The 23066-nt window shown below is 56.3% G+C and overlaps 3 protein-coding genes across 4 annotated transcripts; 2 read left to right on the forward strand and 1 right to left on the reverse strand.

The window, feature by feature from the left end:
• The first annotated feature begins 1475 nt into the window (after positions 1-1475).
• On the forward strand, positions 1476-7042 carry GLA (galactosidase alpha). Its single transcript, XM_058814199.1, has 7 exons — positions 1476-1645; positions 2043-2217; positions 2388-2565; positions 4024-4115; positions 4941-5102; positions 5686-5883; positions 6038-7042. Exons 1-7 carry the CDS (start codon positions 1476-1478, stop codon positions 6299-6301), a joined length of 1239 nt encoding a protein of 412 aa, XP_058670182.1. The 3' UTR covers positions 6302-7042.
• A 1157-nt stretch (positions 7043-8199) lies between these two features.
• On the reverse strand, positions 8200-11047 carry RPL36A (ribosomal protein L36a). The gene is made up of 5 exons (XM_058814201.1): positions 11007-11047; positions 10664-10769; positions 9932-9999; positions 8354-8476; positions 8200-8268 (listed from the first exon to the last, which is right to left on the reverse strand). Exons 1-5 carry the CDS (start codon positions 11007-11009, stop codon positions 8248-8250), a joined length of 321 nt encoding a protein of 106 aa, XP_058670184.1. The 5' UTR covers positions 11010-11047; the 3' UTR covers positions 8200-8247.
• A 3933-nt stretch (positions 11048-14980) lies between these two features.
• On the forward strand, positions 14981-22876 carry BTK (Bruton tyrosine kinase). 2 transcript variants are annotated; one of them, XM_058814046.1, is made up of 18 exons: positions 14981-15135; positions 15294-15392; positions 15584-15652; positions 16169-16250; positions 17656-17784; positions 17890-17957; positions 18451-18632; positions 18905-18967; positions 19203-19257; positions 19583-19665; positions 19775-19902; positions 20033-20107; positions 20446-20617; positions 20882-21098; positions 21352-21416; positions 21861-21979; positions 22087-22244; positions 22401-22876. In XM_058814046.1, exons 1-18 carry the CDS (start codon positions 14995-14997, stop codon positions 22470-22472), a joined length of 1977 nt encoding a protein of 658 aa, XP_058670029.1. In that variant the 5' UTR covers positions 14981-14994; the 3' UTR covers positions 22473-22876. The 2 variants fall into 2 exon arrangements, with proteins under 2 accessions (XP_058670029.1, XP_058670028.1); XM_058814045.1 differs by lacking the exons at positions 20033-20107; positions 20446-20617; positions 20882-21098 and having other exon boundaries at positions 19775-19838.
• Positions 22877-23066: the final 190 nt, after the last annotated feature.

Genomic DNA, 23066 nt, shown 5'->3' on the forward strand with positions numbered 1-23066 from the left:
CTTTGATTGCAAAGATCTGGATGGGCCCAAGTATCCCAAGCAGAAACAGACTGGATTCAACAGCACAGAGTCAACACAAGGAAGCAGAGAGGCAGCAAACAGCCTGGCCATAATCCACACTGTGGATCAGGCTGGATCTGATCAAAGAGCACAGGGAGAGGTGCTCGGGAGGAGGGCTCATTCACGAGCTTCTCACAAAGTTTTTGTGAAGCAGACCTGAAACAAGAATGTATCTGGGGGGTGACTGTTCAAATACCATTCGTTTGGGAGATAATGTTTGGGGTTTTGATGGAGAGGCATAACATATCATGTGGACTATCCTATATTTCATGGACTGTCTGATGGGGCAGAGAGTGTGATGCATAGTTATACATACCCTGAAATTATGAAGAAAACATGCGGGGTGGGGGGGGAATGGGGGGGGGCAAAACCAAGTCCTGAGCCCATGGGGTACAACCTCTCTTCCTCAGGACCCTGTACTGACAGAACACACACAGACCCACAACCTGCACCCACAGCAGCCCCCAGCCCCTCAGGCAGCCCCCGCGCTGCTGAGCACACAGAATCACTGAGGTTGGAAAAGATCTCTGAGATTGAGTCTAACCTATGCAAACCAGAGCATGGCACTGACTGTCATGTCCAGTCCTTGAACACCTCCAGGGACAGTGAATCCACTTCGCTGGGCAGCCCATTCACCCTTTCTGCGAAGAAATTACTGCAGATGTGCACCCTGAACCTCCCCCGGCACAGCCTGAGATCCTGTCCCTGTGACCCTGCCCCTGAGATCCCGTCCCTGTGATCCATCCCTGAGATCCTGTCCTGTGACCCTGTCCCTCTGACCCTGTCCCTGAGATCCGTCCCTGTTCCCCGGGAGCAGAGCCTGTCCCCACCCGGCTCCCCCTCCTGCCAGGGAGTTGTGCAGAGCCATAAGGACCCCCCTGAGCCTCCTTTCCTCCAGGCTGAGCCCCCACACCTCCCTCAGCCTCTCCTCACGGGATTTGTGCCCCAGACCCTTCCCCAGCTTTATTCCTTCAGCAGCTCCACATCCCTCCTGAGCTGAGGGGCCAGAGCTGGGTCCGGGTGTGGCCTCAGCAGTGCCGAGCACAGGGGGACAAACACTGCCCTGGCCCTGGTCCACTTTATTGCGGTACCGGCCGGGTGCCAGCGGTCTCTCGGCCAGCTGGGCCCCTGCACAGGGCCGGTGCCGCCCCGGGCGCGGCTTCCCCGGCACCTCCGGGCAGCAGCTCCGGCACAGCCCGACCGCGCCGCCATGGGCTCCTCACACCGGTCACGTGACACCGCCACACCTGACCCGCGATAGGGGGCGGGCCGCTGCGAGCCTCGCAGCCCGGGATTGGCGGAGGGGCGGGCGGTGCCGCGAGGCGATTGGTTCCACGGTCAGCCCTGCCCGCCGACTCCCTGAGGATTGGGCATGCGGGCTGTCAATCAGCGGCAGTCGGCGGCGCGGCGGGGCGATGGCGGCGGCACGGTGGATGCTGCGCTGGGTCGCGGCGGCGGTGGCCGCGGTGGCGGCGGCGCTGGCGCTGGACAACGGCCTGGCGCGGACACCGCCCATGGGCTGGCTGCACTGGGAGCGCTTCCTCTGCGCCACCGACTGCGCCGCCGAGCCGCGCCGCTGCGTCAGGTACCGCCGCAGGGGCACGGGGAGCACGGGGCAGCGCAGTCACGGACAGCCGGCCCGGTGCCCGACAGCCGCTGTGCCTTCCCGGGTAGCGGAGAGCCAGTCCCCGGCAGCCGCTGTGCCTTCCTGGGTACCGGACAGCCGGCCCGGTGCCCGACAGCCGCTGTGCCTTCCTGGGTACCAGACAGCCGGCCCGGTGCCCGACAGCCGCTGTGCCTTCCTGGGTAGCCGGCCCGGTGCCCCGGCAGCCGCTGTGCCTGCCCTGTTAGCGGACAGCCGGCCCAGTGCTCCGGCAGCCGCTGTGCCCTCCCCGCGCTGCCCCCGCCCGCTGTGCCCGCGGCTGTGCCGGTGGTTCACAGCAGACGTTCTCCGCTTTCTTTGCCGGTGGTGCCGTGGCCAGCGAGCAGCTGTTCGTGGAGATGGCTGACAGGATGGCTGCCGAGGGCTGGAGGGACGCCGGGTACGAGTTCATCTGCATCGACGACTGCTGGATGGCCCCGACGCGGGACAAGCAGGGCAGGCTGCAGGCGGACCCCAAGCGCTTCCCCGGGGGCATCCGCAAGCTGGCCGACTACGTGAGTGCCACCGCGGCACGGTGTCACCCGGCCGGGGAGCAGGGGAGGGCTGGCTGGGTGTCACTGCTGAGATAAGGCCCTGCCTGCCACTGTGGGGTTTTGCTTCCCTCGCTGCCCTAAATCCCCCTGCCTTGAGGCTGCCCCATGCCAGGGTCTGTTTCTGTCTGCAGGTTCACTCCAAGGGTCTGAAGTTGGGAATCTACAGCGATGTTGGGAGCAAGACCTGTGCTGGCTTCCCTGGCAGCTACAACCACTATGACCTGGATGCCCAGACATTTGCTTCCTGGGGTGTGGACCTGCTCAAGTTTGATGGCTGCAATTCTGAGTCACTGGATCTGCTGGCAGAAGGTGGGCACGGGCTCAAGGCAGCTATTCCCATGGCTGGGAATATTCTGCAGGCAGCAGCAATTCTAGGCCCAGCATCAGGCTCCAGGGATTTTCCCTTAGCATATTCATTTAAGGGACTTGCTTACAAAAGCAAATCTGAGGCTCTGTTCTCAAGGCCAAGGTGTTGAGTGTTGCTGTGTTAAGTGTTTTTACCTGCTCAGTCTCCTGGAGCTGTCCTTCAAACTCAGCTCAGAAAAGGAGCTGTGAGCCCAGAGCCTGGATCGGGCTGAGCACAGACCCATCAGCTGTGGGCTCTGGGAGGGCTGTGCTCCCTCAGCTCTTAGCACAGGCTGCCCTTCTCCAGGGCCTGTACTGCAGAGCCCAGAGCATCTCACACACTTAACCCTCAATCCCTGTGGTGGGGCCTTGTCAATGTGAATCAGCCTGAAGCTAGAAAAGATTGTGTCAGCCACTAAAGGAGCAGTTAGGAGGGCTTTTAACAGATAAAAATGAAGGGAATTATGGCATAAAAATCCTACTGCGGTTTTCCTCTTAAAGCACACCAGTGTAAATACCACTTCAGAAGTGATTTGCACAAAGGCTGAAAGCTCAGCAGCTCCCTGTCCTCAGGCAACTTGGCCACAAGCCTCTTCTGAAGCACAGGCAAATCCCAGTGCCACAGGAGTGGATTTATGAGAAGAATACTTTAACTTAGAAAGCTTTTTCCTCTTGACTATGCTCTCTGACTGCTGGCACAGTCTGCACCACCACATTTGACAGCAGGAGCCCTGCACAAAGTCCTGTCTCTGCCTGGCAGGGAGAACCTGCCCAAGTGACAATGCCATCAGAGCCAGATGGTGGGGCATATGCCAACTGCCACAGACAGGAGCACAGCTCAGCACCCTGAGTGACAGCTGAGCTGAGAGCTCCTGCTGGATCATATGTGTAACCCAGATACAATGCAGTTGTACTGAAGCAGTTCCAGAGGAGAGAACAGACTTTTCATTCCCTCTCTGCCAATTGGAAGGGACTGAACAGGGCTGTTTAGGGACAAGGACAGGAAAAACTCGAGCTCTTGCATTCCTGCCCAGTCCATATGGCGCAAGGGCCTCGTGAGAACCTACTCCTACATCACCCAGCAAAGCTGCACTGCCTGATAGATACTGACTCGTGTTTCCTGGCTATCTAGAGGAAAAATGGCATACAGGAATGCTTTTAACCTCTTCCACTGGCTGTATGTACAAAGGGATCAGCAGTCTTGGAGCAACAGCCTGCCCAAGCAAAGCTCCTGTCCCTGGGAGGCAGGTGACCAGCTGTAGACTTTAAATTCTCCTGTTCCCCCTGTGGTGTCTCAACCACAAAAATGTGTTCAATCTTAATTTTGCAAGAGTTGAACTGAAACCTGAACCTGTGACATTGTCTTAGTTCTGCTGTGTGACCAGGGAGGTTGTGTAAGCTCTGTCTGTGCTCTTCCTCTAGGGTACAGGCACATGTCTGTGGCCCTGAACAGGACTGGAAGAAGCATTGTGTACTCCTGTGAGTGGCCTTTCTACCTCAGGCCTGTGCAGCAGGTAAGGAGTGCCTGCAAGGTTTATCCTGGGGCTCAAGTGGGAAGAGAAGAACATTTAACATTGCAAAACAGCACCCTGAGAAACTTGCTGCTCTCTGTTCTGACAGAGAACAAGGCTGTAAAATGGAAGAAAAAACCTCTTCTTCCAGAGCCTTGAAGCATTACTGAAGCAGTAGGATTCTGCAGCATGAAAGCACAGCCCAGATGGAGCATGCCAAAAAAACCACAGCATCCATCTGCTTCCTCTCCAAGGAGCCAAGCAGCAAACCACTGGCAGTGCAGACACACAGCCTAGCAGATAGCTCAGGGCAATTCCTCCTGGACACAGTGCTGCAGGCTCAGCCTTACAGACAGCTCTGGGGACCACCAGAGAGGCTTTGTGACATCCCCCACATTGTTCAGTGACAAATTTCTGCCAGCCAGGGTCTGGGATTGACACACTGCCCTCCACCCACACCTGGAATTAAATGCATTACTCATGAAAGGGTGTAAACCCAAGAAATAGCAATAATTACTGGGATATTACAGTTTGATCCCACGGGCCTTGTCACACCTTCAGTAAAATTGGGAAGGAATTTTGTAACAGAGCTGGTGGTCACAACTGTTCTCCCAAGGGGAGCAATAGTGTTGTCTAGACCATGTCAGAGTGGAGTTACTGGGCACAAAGCATCCAAGGGAATCAACATGCACTGCATCATTCAGATAGCTGGTGATGGAAGGTTCTCCCCTGGTTCTCCCCCAAGCTACCTCTGGTCCAGTCTAGCCTTGTTGACACTCCTGTTGTACAGCCAGGTGCTCTGTCTAATCACACTCATTGTTCTGGCAGCCCAATTACACGGAGATCAAACAGTACTGCAACCACTGGAGGAACTTCTATGATGTCTATGACTCCTGGAGCAGCATCAAGAGTATCTTAGACTGGACAGCACTTCACCAGGACACGATTGTGAAGATAGCTGGGCCAGGGGGCTGGAATGATCCTGACATGGCAAGTACAGCAGCAACCACCCCACTTGAAGCATCAGCAAAAAAACCTTCCCTCAGCTGTGGGCTAAGAATGGGAGGGGAGAGAACTGGGGGAGAAACTGGAGAGGGGAAGGGCTCTGATGGGACCTTAGGATCAGGATCTTGGTGAGAAGGTCCAGGGTGGAAAGGGAAAGAGAACTGCAGCTCTGGGTGCTACCAAGGAAGCACCATCTTTGTGTCATGCAGCCTCCACAAGCAGCACCAGCTCAGGACACAGGTGTGGCATTGGGGGACAGTCTCCAAAGTGCTGATGTCCCACCACAGTGAAAACCCCTGGGTGCCACCACTGCAAGAATCTGAATCCAAAAGCATTCTCAAACACTGCCTAGCCACTTAAAGAGTTCCCTTCACTTCCAGCAGGGACTCATCCTAAACTGCCACGCAGTCAGGCCTTGCTTTTCCCAACCGGCTGGTCCTGCTCCTGGCCCTCAGCCTATCTAGCCAGGCTCCAAAGAGAGGTCCCACCCTGTGATTTCCTGGTGCTGGTGGCCCAGATTGTCCCCAGCAGTTAGTGTTACCAGGCCCTTTTTGTTTGCTTGTCATAGCTGGTGATTGGAAACTTTGGGCTGAGCTGGGACCAGTCGGTGACTCAGATGGCCATGTGGGCCATCATGGCCGCCCCCCTGTTCATGTCCAACGACCTGCGGCACATCAGCCCCGAGGCCAAGTGGCTGCTCCAGAACAAAGAGGTGATTGCCATCAACCAGGACCCCCTGGGCAAGCAGGGATACCAGCTTTTCAAGGTACAGCAGGAGGGGGGCAGGGAGGGATGGAGAGGTGCTCAGAGTTTGGGAAAGGAGCCTATGTGTTCCTGAAGCCTGCTGGAACAGACAGGCATGAAGATCACCACTTCAGCCCTCCCACAGCCCTGGGTTTGTTTTGTTTTCTCCTTGGCAGGACAAGAACTTTCAGCTGTGGGAGCGGCCCCTGTCTGACCGAGCCTACGCTGTGGCAGTGCTGAACCAGCAGGAGATTGGAGGGCCCCAGAAATTCACCTTCTCCCTCACCTTCCTCGGCAATGGGCTGGCCTGCAACCCAGCCTGCTCCATCCAACAGGTGCTGCCAGCCAGCAGGGACTGTGGTGTGTACAGCTGGATGTCCTCCCTGAGCCTGGAGGTGAACCCCACAGGCACCGTGCTGCTCAAAGTCCTGCCACTATAGGCAGCACAAAGACAATCTTTTCCTAAGCCTTAGGCTCTGTTTGAACTTGAGGCAGGAAATTGTTCTCCTTCTTCCAAGCAGGTGCCTTTCTTCTCAGGCATTCATTATCTGAACCTTCCGCTGAATGTGACAAATTGCCATCACTCCATCATCAAGAGGTGACAGAGAAAGGGTGAAAGCAGAGCAGGGCCCCTTTCCCTGGCATCTCACCCAGCTCCTCCTCCAAGGGGCGGGAAGGGCTCCAGCAGGGCGGCAGCTCCTGTTTACACCCACTGCCACGACCGAGCAAGGAAAGGCAAGGGATGCACAGGCAGCACCTTACAGCTGTCCTGGAGCATTTTAGAGACAATAGGGAAACGTACCTTGGCCACCTTGCTCTCTTTTCCAGACCAGGACACACAGTCCAAGAAAAGCTGCTTCCATCCCCACTAAAGAAACCAAACACTTGACTCAGAGCATGGACATGGCACTTCCATCTTCTGACAACTCAGGGACTGACATGAACCGTTGCACTTCTCAGCAACTTCCTTGACAGCTGCTATCAGGCCTTAGGACTCAAGTTTTTGAGTTTCCCCTCACTCCAGGAATCTCTCACCAGTGGCTGTCACTTCCCTTTAGATGACAACTCCCTCTCTACCCCTTCCTATGGCCACTGGAGTCCCCTTGCTCCATGAATCCTGCCTCCCAGAAATCCCTGAGTGTTTGCTTCCCACTGCTGGCAGCAGCCTTTAGGTTGAATAACATGGGCTCTCCAAGACAGGAGATGAATAATCACTTAAGCAAACATCATGTGCAAATATATTATCTTCTGATTACAATACAATCAGGATTTCTTGATTTGTTCTTCTGTGATTAAGCACTTTGATTAAAATCCCTTTAAAATCTAAGCTTTTTCTTACTTGCAGTGTACAAGAGTACAGCATGGTATCTGAAATTAAATAATGATTTAGAAAACAGGCCAGTTTGTTCCAGTCATGTAAGTTTTTGTGACATTTGTAACCAGAAACAGCAGTCAGTGAAACTGATGTAATACAGCTGTACGGTCCACCCCACAGGCCAATGCCACCACTGCCTACACAAATCTGACAATGCCATCACATCAGCCAATATTTAAATGCGCAAAACCACAGATTCCCTTACAGCTCAGTAACTGAGTGCTCTCAATCATGAGGAAGATGTGAAGAGGCATCTGCCCATCCTCCAGCTCCATTTTCACTACAAGAAGTTGCCCGTAAGGGTGAACTCTGCATTGCATTCCCAGCACCTGCTAACAGCAGACTTCCTACTCACAGAAATGTTCCTCTCTAAGGGGAACTAAGCTGTCCTGGAGGCTGTCCCCACAATCTACCACACTCTGCTTGTTGCCCATTTGAAACTTCACTGCTGTGCTTGGTCTTCTTCCTTCAAGGAAGATGCAAAGGGGAGGCAGCAGCAGTTGGCACAGGGGAAGGCAGCTGAGACCTGTTACACCATGTGCCAGGGGCAACCACAGGCATGGAGCTGTCCCCCACCTCTCTGAGCTGCCACAGCTAATGGCACCTGCCTCATTACCTAGTTAGGGACCTGCTTAATGGTGCAGGTATCAAACCCACTGGCTGCTCCAAGGCCTTTGCTGCTCAGGGCAGTACAGCTGTCTGTAAAAAGGGGCCTACAGCCAAGTGCAGGGGCTGTTCAGGGGAGTTCATCAATGAGCCTGCACCATGTTCATGCACAGAAGTCACTGGCACTCATTACAGAACACCTCTTGGAAACACAGTAAAGAGATACCAGCTACTGGCTGGGAATTTTTAAAAGCCAGGTTAAAAACTGCTCTGTTAAATGGTTTTGCAAGCTCCCTGCTGAGCTGATGTACTCGCAGCTCCCACCCCAAGAGAAAACACATTAAGAAAAGCAAGGGATCAATCTAATTACTTTAATACGGTCCGTAACGATGAGCAGGACGATGCTCAGAACTGGATCACCTGGCCCTGTAAGAAACAAGAGACAAGAGTGAGTTTATTCACCACTGAGTATTGCCCCCCTTTCTCAGCCACTCACAGAATACAAACTCACCTTTCTCTTCTTGTCTCCTCCCAGCTCAAAGTGCTTGCACCTCTTAATTGCCAGCATCCTCTTGGACCTGCAGTTGGGCTCCACACACTCCAGCCTCAGCACAATCTTCTTGGTGGTCTTGGCCTGGGAGGAGGAGCAGAGTGTTTCAATGAACCACACATCCCCAAGCAGACAAACTCTCAGGGAAAGCTTGTTCCCTGCTCTCCTGAACATTCAGTTTGTTCCCAAAGCACAGAGAGAGAGTACAAACACAGGTAGGCTCCCTCCACTGAAAAGGATCAGTACAGGAGTGAAGTGGATTGGTATCTTCACAAAAAGGGCACTGGCAAAAGCATTCAGTGGGGCAGGGCTGGTTCCTGCAGGGATCAGCCATGCTGGAGAAATCTGTTCCACTGAGCAGAGCAAGAAATTCACACTTTTACAGTGTGGAAGCACAGACCAGCAATGCTCAAGAGAAATCCAGAAGAAAATTGGACAGAAGAAACACCTGGAAGCAACACCACTGGCAAATTTCTCTGAAGGAGCAGTGACACAACAGGCTCAGTGCAGACCTGCAGCTACTCAGAAGCTGGATAGAACCTAAAAGACTGCAGAGGGGAGAATCCAAAGGTGGGAGGCTGCTGTAGCAGCTGGACAGGGCTGTAACCAGCAGCTAAAAACCTCAGCCAAGCATCCATACAATGCTGACTGGGAAAAAACAGAAATGAGAATTGCAATGTACAGGTAGAGAGTGCCAGCAGTGCAGCTGCTTGGTGTACCCTGCTTGCAGAAGCATTTTCTGTGAGGTCTCCCCACTTCCTGGCACAAAGTCAACTTGAAACCTGCTGCCTCATTTTTCCTTCTTGCTGGAAGGCTTCCTGTGCACCTCCAGCATGACACCAGGGCTTCCCAGCAAGGAGCCAAGCAGCATTATGAGCACAACTAAATAATTCACACAAAGTAACAAACCCACCCACTGGGGTTTGCTTCCCTGCTGTAAATACCACACCAACCAAGCAGACAGCTCCTTTCCCTTTGGCAAGCCCTTCCCCTGGGGCAAGCAGTGAAGGAAACGTTCCTTTCACTGCAAATATCCCACTCCCCTGCAGCACCAAAGCTGAGAACATGCTCTGCAAACACAGCCCAAGTCACCCTGCAAATGAGGAGCATCTCCATGAGACAGCACAGCAAGGAGACAAGCTGTGTTCTTGATGGGAGCTTACAAGGGAGATGGAGGATTTTACACCAGCACAGAGTGACAGGGCAGTGGGAAATGGCTTCACACTGACAGAGTAGGAAGAAATTCCTCCCTGCGAGGGTGGGGTGGCCCTTGCACAGGTTACCCAGAGAAGCTGTGGCTGCCCCTGGATCCCTGGCAGTGTCCAAGGCCAGGCTGGGACAGTGGAAGGTGGTCCTGCCATGGCAGGGGGCTGGAATACGATGGTCCCTTCCAACCCAAGGCATTCTGTGATGAGGAGGGGACACCTGCAGTGCCAGCACAGCACTGCCCTTCACAGCAGAGCAGAGAATGAGGAACCTCCCTCAGCTGGGCATGGGCTGCCAGGGAAGTTCCTGTTCCTGAGGAGCAAACTCACTCACCTTTTTACGGAAGATGGGCTTTGTCTGGCCCCCGTACCCGCTCTGCTTCCGATCATAGCGCCTTTTTCCTGTGGGGAAAACAGCTCTGGTCAGGCAACAACCGAGGAGATGCTCCAGGCACAGCTGGCACTGCCTAAATCCCAGTACAGCCCAGCAGAACCAGTGCCACGGCTCTTGTGCTGTCCCCAAAAGTGGAACCTTCCCCTCACTGTGCGCCCAACAGACACACAAGGTCTAGGCACTTGATTAGTTCAGAGTTCTGTGCAAAGAGTGATTCATGTTAATTCCTCAAAGCCAGCACACAAAGGGTTTAAAATATTTATACAGTCCTGTTCAGGTGATATTCGCATAATTAATCCACATCAGTACTGGCAGAGCTACCACTGGATTCACTTTCTTTCACATTTTAAACTCACAGCAGGGCTCTCCCTCGGGCTGGCCAGCCTGGGCTCCAGTTGCGCTTTCACAGCCAGCTAGATTTACCCAGAGCACATTCCCTAATTAGTTAAACATTTCTATACGACAACCATCTGAAACCGCCTTGGGCTGACACGTCCTTAGTCTTTCTCCCTTTCTCACATTTTTATAGTTCCCTTTATTGTACAGCACATCCTTTAGGCCAAGCTGTCCTCCCCAGCCATACAAATGTTCCCAATGTACACCAGCCGTGCAGGGCACGCCACACCCGGCCCGCACTCAGCTCCCCTGGGCCCGGAGCGAGCCCGGGCTCACCCTGCGCGTAGAGCGAGTCCTTCCCCTTCTTGTACTGCGTGACCTTGTGCGGCTGGTGCTTCCCGCACTTCTTGCAGTACGTCCGGCGGGTTTTCGGCACGTTCACCTGAAGGAGAAGGAGAGAAGCCGGTCACGGCCGCTGCGCATACGCTACATCCCGCTCCCAACGCCCCGCTCCCGCCCTCCCCCTTCCCTCGGGCCCTGCGCTGCCATCCGGGGATGGGTAAGCCCCGGCACCGGCCTGGCCGCCCAGCACGCACCCATGGCAGCGGAGGGAACCCGGCCCGGCGCAGCCACGGGGCGGATGGCGGCGGATGGAGCCCGGCCCAGCCCCGGCACTCACCATTTTGGCGGCGGCGGCCCGGAGAGGAGGAGCTGACCGGAAGCGGAAGTGAATGAGCTGGGGACCATAGAGAGGAGCGCGCAGGGGCGCGCAGGGCACGGCGCCCCCTGGCGGCGGGAGGAGAGCAGCCATGGGCGGGAGGGTGGGTGTGGGACGGGGCTGTGAGGGGTGGGAACTGTGGGGTCTGCCGGTACAGGTGACATCCAGGTGTTTGAAACACAAACTGTGTGTCAAGAGTTCATTGTTAAGGTTTAGGGCTTGACACGTTTCAGAGATCTCAGACCTGGGTGGAAGTTAACAAGGCTTGGGAAGAAGGATTTACCATTTACAAAGAATGCAGAATTTAGGAGCACAAGAGCAGTTGGCAGAACTCTCAAGACAAGGATGCAACTAGCAAAGCTAACTCAACAACTGTGCTGAATCAGAGCTGAGTGGATAAGAGAGATTCCAGATCACAGCACCAACTCTGGACCACCAATCCAAGAAACCCACTGACCCAAGTGAAGATTGAACATGTGGCCTAATTAATAAAGGAATTGAGAGAATCAATTAACATTACAAGATAGCATACTAATGAATGATGTAATGTAGCTAATGAAGATTAATGTAGCCAATGAAGATTAATGTTTTCATTTGCTAAAACGTTTAAACAGTAAAAGCTTTTGATAGTCACTCTGCTGGCTTTGTGAATTTACCACCAAAACCTCTTTCCACACAGAACTCTAAATAAAAATACCTTGTTTCTATGTGGGGATCAGCTCCATCGGGTGAAAGAACCCGTTTTGGGGCAACATCCAACTCATCCAACACCCAGCACTGCCCAGGGCCCGGGGCAGGCTCCCGGCCTGGCGCCCCCATGGCAATGACCCGGCTGTCTGCAGGAGGAAACACAAACGCTGCCTTTGAGTCACAAAACGAAAAAAGGGGAACCGAAAGGGTGGGGTTGGCCGGCCCCGTCCTTCCTCCCTGCGCACCCTGCCGTCTCTGCGGGTCCCTGCCGCCACAGGCACCCCGAGCGGCCGGGTGGGCGCGGCGGGCCCGGCGGGCCGGAGCGGCGGCGGCACGGGCGGTGAGTGAGGGACCGGGAGCCATGGAGGGCAGCGCTGCCTCGGGCTCCTGGGCACCGATGGGCCCTGCTGATGTGCCTGAGGGGCAGCCGGGGTGGCGGGAGGCTCCATGTGGCTGTGCCGGTGGCCTCACACCTCTGCTGGGCTCCGTGAGGGCAGGGGAGCCGTGCTGGGCACAGCGCACACGGGGCGGGTGAGCCCAGCGGGCAGGGCAGGGCTCTGCCTGGTCCCACAGCCTGGCCAGTTCCAAGCGGGTGGCACCTGACCCTGTCACCCGGCCGGGGCTGTGGGGTGCAGGCAGGTAGAGGGGGTGCCAGGGGCTGCAGGCTGGAGCAGGGAATCACAGTGGTGTGAGCTGCCAAGGCTGCCAAGAGCAGGGTTGGGGCTGTGCCAGTGTCTTTGGCCATTGCTCACCTGTGCTTTCCGCAGTGGGCACTGCTGGGGCGCAGCTCTGCCTTTGCTCTCAAGTCTCTCCCATGCAGGTTTCCCCCTCTGTCCTTCCCACCTATGGTTTTTGACACCCTCAGCGCTGAACCTGAAACATGAGGGCTGTGAAGTTAACATGAGGGTGTGAAGTTTGTCACTCTGTCACCCTTCCCTCTTGTCCCAGGCATGCCAGCCCCACACCAGAGCTTGCCTGTGCAGGAGGGGTGGCCCTGGGACCATGGTGGGACACTGCGCGGTTGCATGAGGCCAGCAGCATGTGCCAGGCTGGTGGTGGTCTCAGAGCACGCTGGGCAGAGGTGTGAGCATGGCAGGAAGTCACACTGGCTGGAGGGGGGGACACAGGACATGCTCCCACACACCCACTCATCACTGCTGTCACCGCACAGCAGTGCTGGCTGTGGGGCTGAGCCCTGCGGGGCACCCACAGGGACACAGTGGGTCTGGTGGCCCCGCTGAGGACAGGGAGGCTGTGCCATGATGGGGCACAACAGGCCTCTGAGGCACTCATTGTCCTTTCCCCTCTGGCAGTTCCATCCAGAGGACACAGTGAGGACGTGTCCCACCTGCCTGGCACTGCTGGCCATGACCCCGCTGCTGTGACTGCAGGTAAAGCTCCAGGGAGCTGGCACTGTAGCTGGGATGGGATGGAGCCCAGGGCCCCTGTGCTCAGCCCTGTGTCTGTGCCATGGAGGGCAGTGGGACCCTCCTGCTCTTGGGACGCAGGATCAGCAGCCACACTTGATAAGGAGGGAAAATGAGGCTCAGGGCTACAGGGTGGTTCTAGGGTCACTCTGGGCTCATCCACCACCTGCCAGCAGTCTGGGGGTCAGGGGGGGCACACCAGCCACCTGCAGGGACCCCAGATCCCTCCTCCTGAGGCCTCAGTCAGCACACTGCTGTTTGTTCCAAAAGACTCCAAAATGACTAATTTTTTAAGTTGGGCTTTTTTTGACCACCCAAACAAGCTGGGAAGGTCTAAGCCATAAGAGGAACAGGGAGGGAAGAGGGAAGCCTGGCAGAGGGAATCCTGCTTGTCCCCAGCCTCTCTGGGTGCTGTGGTGCAGGGTCAGTACTGCAGCAGCAGGGGCTGTGCTGGGAGGGTCTGGGCATTGCCAGCAGATGGGAGGACACCTCTGCTCCTTGTCCCCAAGCTGGGGCTTGCCCTGGAGGGAGGCACAGTGTGTGGGATTGCGTCCTGGCATCTTTGTTCCCCACCTGACCGTGTTGTGAGTGAGCCAATGCCCATCTCCTGTGTGTGGTGAATGGATGGAATACTCAGCTAGGGAATGGGGGCTGAACCCATGTTTCTGGTCTACCTCTGAGCCTCCCCCTGAGGAGATGGGCTGTGGGGAGCAGGGGAGAAAAACAGGTTACTTTCCAAAGCTGTGCTTATAGGAGGAAAAAGGGGAACAAGGTGAGGGTGAAGGGGAAGCAGGGACTGTAGGTGGTCAGGCAGGAGACAGGAGCTGGGCTCCAGGGGCTCCCAGCTCAGGGGAGCAGGGGCTGCACACAGCTCACCCATCAGCTCTCAGACTGCAGTCAGGTGCTGGTCACAGCCCACAGCTCCAGCCACGTGGCTCTGGGGGTGCTGGGCCCACCTGGGGGTCACAGTTCTGAGTACAGCATGGAAATGGGCCAGGGAAATTTCCAGTCCCTAAAGGCTGGGCAGCAGTGGGATGCAGGGCTCTCATGAGCCCGTTCCTGCACTGCCCTTCCCTGGAGAGGCTCAGGGGAGCTTTGCTGCTGGCTGGGGGAGGATTTAACCCCTCTGCCTGCTGGCTGGAGGCAGCCCTTCAAGCCTGGCCACTGACAAGTGCTGCTCAGAGGGGAGGAAGGGGAGTTGAGCTCCATCCCTGCACTCCTGCAGGTTCTGTGGACACACAGGAGAAGAATGACTTTGGGGCTACTCCGTGCTCTTGGCAGCACTGTGGCTTTTCAGGGCCAGGCCCTACCCACAGCTTTTTAGGGACTGGTCTCCCGTGACCAGCCCTTGCACGCTGCCAAGTCAGCACATCCCCAGCACGGAGAGGCTGCGGTGGGGCAGGAGGAAACGGGCCCACACAGGCTCACATGCACAGAGCCCGAGGGGAGGAGCTCCTGCAGGGTGTCACAGCCGCCCCGCTCCTCCCCGGGGCTCCGAGCTTCCCCCGTTTCTCTCTGTCTCCAGCTCTCTGTCCATCTTGCATATCGTGGGGGCCTCTTCAGCAGGAGAAGGAGCCATCCGGGTGGTGGCTTGGTCTGCAGTTTGGTGTGGGAGACGTCACATCACCAACAACCCACACTGACCTGCCCTCACCCCTCTGTGGCTGCTTCCCCCCGCTGTGGGGGTCCCAGCACCCCCTGTCTGCCCTTGGGGCGAGGGGCAGAGTGCACTGAGTGAGGTCCAGCAGGTTTTGGGCTGAGCAAACACCGTGTCAGCATTGTCTTACCCACAGCCAGCCTGTGAGCACAGCCGGGGAACACCAGGGGTTGACATGGCCAGTGTCATCCTGGAGAGCATCTTCCTGAAGCGCTCGCAGCAGAAGAAGAAAACATCTCCCCTCAACTTCAAGAAGCGCCTGTTCCTGCTGACAGAGAGCAAGCTGTCCTACTACGAGTATGACTTTGAGCGGGGGGTGAGTCTGCAGCCACAGGGGCTGGGCCAGTGTCCAGGGGTCACAGCTGTCCCTTGCCAGCACGTAGCCCAGGGGGTGGTTGGACAGGGAGAGGGGCTGGTTTGAGTCTCTCCAGGTCTCCACTTGGTGGCTGTTTGAACCAAGACTGTCTCTTGCAGCGCCGGGGCAGCAAGAAGGGCTCTGTGGACATTGAGAAGATCACCTGTGTGGAGACAGTGGCACCTGAAAACAACCCTCCCCCTGAGCGACAGGTCCCGGTGAGGAGGGTCCCTGGGGTGGTGGCAGTGGGGGACAGCCCTGCTTGGCATGGGGGGCTCTGTCCACACCATACCAGGGGTATAGCTTGATGCAGAACAAGGGGATGCCAAAAGCTGTGGGCCTGCTTCAGAGGAGATGCCAGCAGCTGAGTAAAAGGATGCCAGCATCCATCTTTGCATCTCTCTTCCAGAGGAAAGGGGAGGATTACAACAACATGGAGCAGATCTCAATCATCGAACGGTTCCCCTACCCCTTCCAGGTGAGTTTTCACTGCACCCTCTTTGCTGGTCCACTCTGCCTGGGGCAGGTCCTGAGGGAAGGACCCCACAGGGGCCTGGGGTCAAACATGGCATCACTGCCCTGGTGCCAGGTGTCACTCAGCTGCTTGGAGACACTCTGCTGCTGTCCACACTGCTGGGACAGCCAGCTGAGCCTGTTTGAGCCCCGAGCCAGCTCTGGTTAAGATGGAAACCTGCTTCTGGGCTCTGTCCTGCCCCTTTCAGTCCCTGGCTGATGCTGGAGGGATGCTGGCTGCACACTCAGCCCCCAGCCCAGCTGCCTGCCCTGCTGGCACCCAGGCACACCGAAAGTCAGAGAAGGAAGTGGAAAGTCTCGGGGGAGGGGGCTTATTTTTAACCTCTTTGTCATGGTCCCGCGAGCACCGAGCGGGGCCAGCAGACACCGGCGGGGCTGGCTCGGGGTGGCCACAAGGCTCGGCTCCGCCCGTGCCTGCCTGAGAGCCCTGCCCGCGGCGCTGAGCTGAATGTTCCTGCAGGTGGTCTATGACGAGGGGCCCCTGTACATCTTCTCCCCGACGGAGGAGCTGCGCAAGCGCTGGATCCATCAGCTGAAGAGCGGTGAGTGCGGGGGCTCTGCAGCTCCCTGGGGAACCAGCAGGGCACAGCTGTGCCTGTGCCTGACCCTCAGTGCAGCCTCCCAGGGCTGCCTGGCTCATGGGTACCTGTCCCATGGCTGAGGAAGGAAGAGCAAGCTGACCCTGCCTGGGGCAGGTGAATGCTGTCACCCTCTGCAGCAGCACAGCTGAGGCTCCTTGCCTTCTCACAAACCTGCTCCAAAGCAGCTCAAGCAGGCTCAGACATCATTGAGGGCAAGAGGAAATAGCAGATGTGGCCATACAGCTGTGCTGCCTTGACATGTGAGGGTTGGGTGCCCAGTGCTTTAGGAAACATGGACCACAAGCCTGCTGGGAGCCAGGGAGTATCATCCCCAAACCACCTCAAGACTTCCTCAGTGATGCTGAGCTAATGCTCAGCTGGGTGGGTGCTCCCTCCTCAAGTGTGTTCCAGCAGCACTGTGCCAAGGGGCTCCAACCACCCAAAATCTGCTGGAGCTGCCTGTGTGTGCCTCCTGGCACATGTGTGTGTGTGTTTCTGTGGCTTTGTGCTGGCAGGGTGGGATCAGCTGCTTGAGTTGACACGGGGAAGTTGGCTCGAGCGGGGCGGAAGAGGGGCAGGCTGATAACGGGGAAGTCGGTTATCTCACAGGAGCCCCAGCAGAGCAGCCAGTCCTCTCCCCACTTCCCTGCTGAGGGAGGAGGGTTGCTCTGCCAGCTCAAGCCAGTGTAGAATCCACAGGGAAAGGAGAGAAAATGCTGCCTTTTTGCTGACAGGATGTCCTCCTCTTACTCCACCAGAGAACGGGCTCTCTGCAGCCTGTGCAGCTGCTGGGCCAGCCCCAGGCTGTTGGCAGTGTTTTGGCACATCCAGTTGTCCCTCTAACCTGGGGAGAAGTGTGAGGAAGCTGGTCAGCCTGCCTGGCAAGGGAATATTCTCCCTGCCAGGGAAGTCTCTGAGCAGGCACAGGGTGGTGGCAGTGCCCTCCTCTTCCCATGGAAAAGCCAGGCACAGCACTGGCCTCCTACCCCACTTATGGGAAAAAAGGGGCTCAAAAGAGCTGTGAACCATGGGCCAGAGCAGCCTGGGGGTTATTGGATATTTTGGCTGGCAGAAGGGCCAGGTCCTTCTGTGACTGGCTCCAAGCCCTTTTGCAGAGCTGCTCAAAAGCTTGGATCTGACATCCAAGCCTGGCCCTTCCCTGTGGCACAGGGATTGCACAGCCTCAGCACTGAAAGAAGAGTGGTAAGCTGGGGAAAACCTGAACATCAGGGCTCAGGGGACTGCAGCACAGCTGAGAGGAAATGATTTAATGCAGCTGACCACTTGCACTGAGGGAGCAGAGAGCTCTTGCAGGAGGCTGGGGACACAGCCCTGGCTCTCACACATCTTCCCTCCTCTGCCACAGTGATTCGGTACAACAGCGACCTGGTGCAGAAGTACCACCCCTGCTTCTGGATCGATGGGCAGTACCTGTGCTGCTCCCAGACAGCCAAGAACGCCATGGGCTGCCAGATTCTGGAGAGCAGGAATGGCAGTAAGACACCAGGCACCCTCCCACTGCCTCATCCCCCTGCCCTGGGGAGCACTGCACACAGAGCCAGGGGTCTTTTCTCACCTCAGCCCCTGCTCTGTTCCGAAGGTTTAAAAGTCGGGCGGTCGCATCGCAAGACAAAGAAGCCCCTTCCCCCAACTCCTGAGGAGGACCAGGTAAAGGCCAATGCCAGGGTTTGCTCCACACACAGTGCTGGAGAAAAGATCTCCCTGGCAAAAGCCAAAATGTTCAAGGACTGCTCAGAGACATACAGGCAGGACTCTGTTCTGGGGAGGGAGGTCAAGATGGTGACCTAAGGGAGAAGGAGCTTGAAGCAGGGGATGGAGCCCAAAGGCCTTTAGGGAAGTCAAATGATCTCAACCCTAAGGTTTCCCAGAGAGATTAAAGCCCTGATGTAGGCTGGAGGAGTCACAAGTTAAGCCAAAAGGTAAAGAGAAAACACTTACCTTTCTGTGGAGATGGGGAAAAATATTTTGATAAAAAGTCCAGAGAGAGGAAATGGGTGTTCTGGTAGAGATACATGGGAGCTGAGACAAACACTGCACTGACCTTGCCTGAGACCACTGCCCTCCCAGGCCTGGGAAGGGTCTCACGTGGTGTGTGTGCCAGCCTGACTGTGTCCCATGCTCTCCCTCTCCCTGTGGGAAGATGGTGATGAAGCCTCTGCCTCCCGAGCCAGCCCCCAGCACAGCAGGGGAGAGGAAGAAGGTGGTGGCCCTCTACAACTACGAGCCAATGAACGCCCAGGACCTGCAGCTGCACAAGGGCGAGGAGTACTTCATCCTGGAGGAGAGCCACCTGCCCTGGTGGAAAGCCCTTGACAAGAACGGGTGAGAGCTCCCACTGCCCATGGCCGTGGTGCTCAGGCACTGGTGGGCAAACACACCTATTGGGCACCCCATGGGTGAGGAGAGGCTGCCTGCCCACCTGTGGGCTGCCCTGGGGAGGAGGGGGAGGAGGCTGAAACCAGCTGTGGTGTCAGTTCTTCCCAGATGGGTTTGCACCAAAGTTTTTGAGCCCATTTCTATCAGCCTCCTGAGACAGGAATATCCTTTCCTCTTGGCCTCTTCCATCAGAGTGTGACCAGCCCTTTTCTCTGCAGGAGGGAAGGATACATCCCCAGCAACTACGTGACTGAAACCAGAAATTCCCTGGAGATCTTTGAGTAAGAGAGGGCACAGGCACCTGGCGAGTTGCACTTGGTTGGAGACATTTTCCATTTGGTTGTTCCCCTCCACAGCTCGTGAGCCCAGCCTGGCTGGGTCATTCTCCCTCTTCCACATCCCCTGACAGCCTCCAGCCCCTGGCAGCCATCCCTGCCCTGCTCTCTGCACTGCCTGTCCTGGCTGGGGACAGAGGTGGCTGTGGAGATCTCTCTGATGGCTGTGTCCCTGTTCCAGGTGGTACTCAAAGAATATCACTCGGAGCCAAGCAGAGCAACTGCTGAAACAGGAGGTAAGTGCTGCCTCCTGAGGCTGGGTCTGTTCTACACCAGCCCTCCATGGGCTGTTCTCACATTGTGTCCAGCATGGGACCAACCCTGGCTTTTCTGGGAGAGGAGTGTTGCCCCAACAGCCCCAGGAACCTTCCCTATCCCAGTGTGAGCTCCTCCAGGCAGCCACTTCAGGAGATTGCCTCCCATGCAGGAATTGGAAATAGGATTCCTCTGACTCCCTGCATCCTCTCCAGTCATGTGATCTTCACTCACTTCAAGTTTTGCCTGTTACAGTCACACACAGTCCCCACAAACACCCAGTGCCCTTTCCCCTTTCTGTTTTAGGGTAAGGAAGGAGGCTTCATTGTCCGAGATTCCACCAGCAAGACAGGGAAATACACTGTCTCTGTCTATGCCAAGTCCTCTGCGTAAGTGCCTCTGAAAACATCTTGTTCCTCCCTCAGAGGGCCCCTCCAGACACCCCTCACCCTCTGCCTCTCCTCCCCATGGCACTGACCTCATGTTCTCTCTCTCCAGAGACCCCCAAGGCACAATCCGCCACTATGTTGTCTGCTGCACCCCCCAGAATCAGTATTACCTGGCAGAAAAACACCTCTTCAACAGCATCCCAGAGCTCATCACCTACCACCAGCACAACTCTGCAGGTCAGTGCTCTGGAGACACAGTGAAGCCAGCAGTGTTTGCTCTGGCACCATGGTATCCCCACCTTCCTGTGCCAAAGGCAGGAGTTGGGTTCCCTGCTGGAATGTGGCATTCTCTGCTGCTGTGTTTCAGGGCTCATATCCAGACTGAAGTACCCCGTGTCTCAGCACAAGAAAAATGCTCCTTCCACAGCTGGCCTTGGCTATGGTAAGCCAGCCTGGGCTACCTCACAGTTCCCTGGTTAAAGGGTTTGTTTCTGCTGGCAGCAGCCTTCCCAGGCTGGGATCCTGACTGTCCCACAGCTCATAGCTTTCCCAGGAACCACTTCCCAACTGCCCTCTGGTGACAGTATTGACCAAAAGACTCCACAAGCTTCCTTGCACCCATCCCCTGGAGTTACAGGTCTCAGATGTTGTGGATTTTGTGGATGATTTTTCAGGCAGCAAATACCTGTGAGCTTTTCTTGGGCTTGCTAGATTGGCTGACTGGGAGCACCGTGCAGGGAGGTCACCTGTACCCACATTACCCTCACTCTCTTGTCCTAGGCTCGTGGGAGATTGACCCCAAGGATCTGACCTTCCTGAAGGAACTGGGGACAGGGCAGTTTGGAGTGGTGAAATATGGGAAATGGAGAGGCCAGTACAACGTTGCCATCAAGATGATCAGGGAGGGCTCCATGTCAGAGGATGAGTTCATTGATGAAGCCAAAGTCATGATGTAAGTGGTGAGCACCACGCAGGGCAGTGCTGGATGCTCCTTGCCAGAATGGCTGCACTCCTGGGAGGTGTGGAGGGACAATCTTGGGCAGTCCCATACTCTGCAAAATGCATCCAAGATCCCACTGATTTTGAGCTGATTCCTTTGTGAGGTTTGCCACTGTCAGCTGAGCCAGAAACACCTTCCCTTTCCAAACTCTCTTTATTCACTTCCTTTGCTCCCTGGCTTTCTAGATGCTCAGAATTGCCTTTGTCCCTAACGCAGGAACCTGTCTCACGAGAAGCTGGTGCAGCTCTATGGGGTCTGCACTAAGCAACGTCCCATCTTCATCATCACCGAGTACATGGCCAATGGCTGCCTCCTGAACTTCCTGAGGGAAACACGGCAGCGCTTCCAGCCCGCCCAGCTGCTGGAGATGTGCAAGGATGTCTGTGAAGCTATGGAGTACCTGGAATCCAAGCAGTTCCTGCACAGAGACCTGGTAGGGCTCTGGCTGCTTTGTTCAGGCAAAATCCCACTGGGGAAATTGCCCCTACATTGATAAATAAGGATGCTTGGAGGCCTCAGTTGCTCTCTGCTGAGGGCTTTCTAGCTTACCCCAGTCCAGGTAAACTTGCAGGAAAAGGTGTGGAGAAGTATTTGGTAGGTGGGGATAAGATGAAGTTCACCTGCTACAGGGGGACGGGAGAGACAAGAGCAGGTAGAAGTAACTGCCTCCACCTCTGCATTCACAGGCTGCTCGAAACTGTCTGGTGAATGACCAAGGAATTGTGAAAGTGTCAGATTTTGGTCTTTCCAGGTCTGGTAGATGTGTCTGTGTTGCTTTCCTGTCTCAGTACTCCATCTCCTCCTTCCATCAATTCTACACTTTAGTCTTTGTCCCCACCACCCTCCAGCTCCGCTTTACTATTGTCTTCCCATTCCATCTGCTTGGCTCAACCTTCTGCCTCTCCACTTTCCACCATCCCTTTCTTACTTTCCCTGGCCCTTTCCCCCCTCTCTCTCTGTATCTTCTTTCCCACCCCCAAATCTCCTGGTTGCAGCTTTCTCTCCACATCCCCTTTTTGCTGTGCTTCCATGTCAGCAAATCTCTTCTGCAATCCTGGCTAACACGCACTTACTGCTGAAACCCGTGCAGAGCTGCAGCCTCTGGTCATCCTGAGCTGCCCATTCCTTTGAGCTTGTGGGAAGGAGGGAAATGTGAAATCCAGCTGAGGCACCCTGATCCATTTTCCTGCTGCAGGTATGTGCTGGATGATGAGTACACGAGCTCCATGGGGTCCAAGTTCCCAGTGCGGTGGTCTCCTCCTGAAGTGCTGCTGTACAGCAAGTTCAGCAGCAAGTCTGACGTCTGGTCCTTTGGTAAGGGCACAGCATTGCTGGTTTGGAGGTTGGGAACTCCTCTGCAAACCAGGTGCAGGCACAGGTGCTCCAATGCCATGAGCTCTCCATGCTGTTCCCCCCAACAGGCGTCCTGATGTGGGAAGTTTACTCGCTGGGAAAGATGCCTTACGAGAGGTTTAACAACAGCGAGACAACCGAGCACGTCATCCAAGGCCTGCGCCTGTACCGGCCGCAGGCGGCCTCGGAGCGGGTCTACACCATCATGTACAGCTGCTGGCACGAGGTGAGTGGGTCTGTGCCATCATGTACAGCTGCTGGCACGAGGTGAGTGCCTTCCACCCCTGTTGACGCCTCCAGCCACCCTGGTGGGGTGACAGCATCCCCAGGCCATGGCTGAGGCAGACTCGTGTTCCAGCTAGGTCCCCCTTTTGCCCCACAGAAGCCTGAGGAGCGCCCCACCTTCACCATGCTGCTGAGCAGCATCCTGGACATGGCTGACGAGGAGTGCTGACCGTGAGCACTGCCCCTGACCCTGCCCAGCGCTGCCACTGCCCCGCGGGACACCCCTGCACACCGGCTGGCACAGTCCTCATGGACACGGGCATGCAGGAGTCTGGGGGAGCCCCATGGCTGCGCCCACAGCTCCATCACATGCTCAGAGCTTCAGCACATCCCTGGAGCTCCATCCCATGCTCAGAGCTCCATCACCATCCCAGAACTCCATCAGCACCTTGGAGCTCCATCACATGCTCAGAGCTCCATCACGTACTCAGAACTCCATCACATCCCCAGAACTCCATCAGTGCCTTGGAGCTCCATCCCATGCTCAGAGCTTCAGCACATCCCTGGAGCTCCATCATGTGCTCAGAGCTCCATCACCACTCCAGAACTCCATCACATCCCCAGAACTCCATCAGTGCCTTAGAGCTCCATCACCGCCCTGGAGCTCCAGCACATGCTCAGAGCTCCATCACATCCCTGGAGCTCCATCACCGCCCCGGAGCCCCATCGCACCCCGCCCCGCTCCGGTCGGTCCCGGACAATAAAACGGTTCGAAGGCCTCCCCGTTGCGGCCGCTCCGCCCCGCCGGCAGGGGGCGCGCGGC

The sequence above is a fragment of the Ammospiza caudacuta genome, chromosome 14 (assembly GCF_027887145.1).
Source record: "Ammospiza caudacuta isolate bAmmCau1 chromosome 14, bAmmCau1.pri, whole genome shotgun sequence".
In the NCBI taxonomy this organism is placed as follows: Eukaryota; Metazoa; Chordata; class Aves; order Passeriformes; family Passerellidae; genus Ammospiza; species Ammospiza caudacuta.

Coding starts and splice junctions, on each gene's coding strand:
- GLA (XM_058814199.1), top strand. CDS start 1,476: ATGGCGGCGGCACGGTGGATGCTGCGCTGGGTCGCGGCGGCGGTGGCC. Junction 4,116..4,940: donor ACCTCAGGCCTGTGCAGCAG/GTAAGGAGTGCC, acceptor TTGTTCTGGCAG/CCCAATTACACGGAGATCAA. Junction 5,884..6,037: donor AGGGATACCAGCTTTTCAAG/GTACAGCAGGAG, acceptor TCTCCTTGGCAG/GACAAGAACTTTCAGCTGTG.
- RPL36A (XM_058814201.1), bottom strand. Junction 10,000..10,663: donor GGACTCGCTCTACGCGCAGG/GTGAGCCCGGGC, acceptor TTTTCCCCACAG/GAAAAAGGCGCTATGATCGG. Junction 8,269..8,353: donor GAGGAGACAAGAAGAGAAAG/GTGAGTTTGTAT, acceptor TGTTTCTTACAG/GGCCAGGTGATCCAGTTCTG.
- BTK (XM_058814046.1), top strand. CDS start 14,995: ATGGCCAGTGTCATCCTGGAGAGCATCTTCCTGAAGCGCTCGCAGCAG. Junction 19,258..19,582: donor AGCAACTGCTGAAACAGGAG/GTAAGTGCTGCC, acceptor TTTCTGTTTTAG/GGTAAGGAAGGAGGCTTCAT. Junction 21,099..21,351: donor AGTTCCTGCACAGAGACCTG/GTAGGGCTCTGG, acceptor CTGCATTCACAG/GCTGCTCGAAACTGTCTGGT.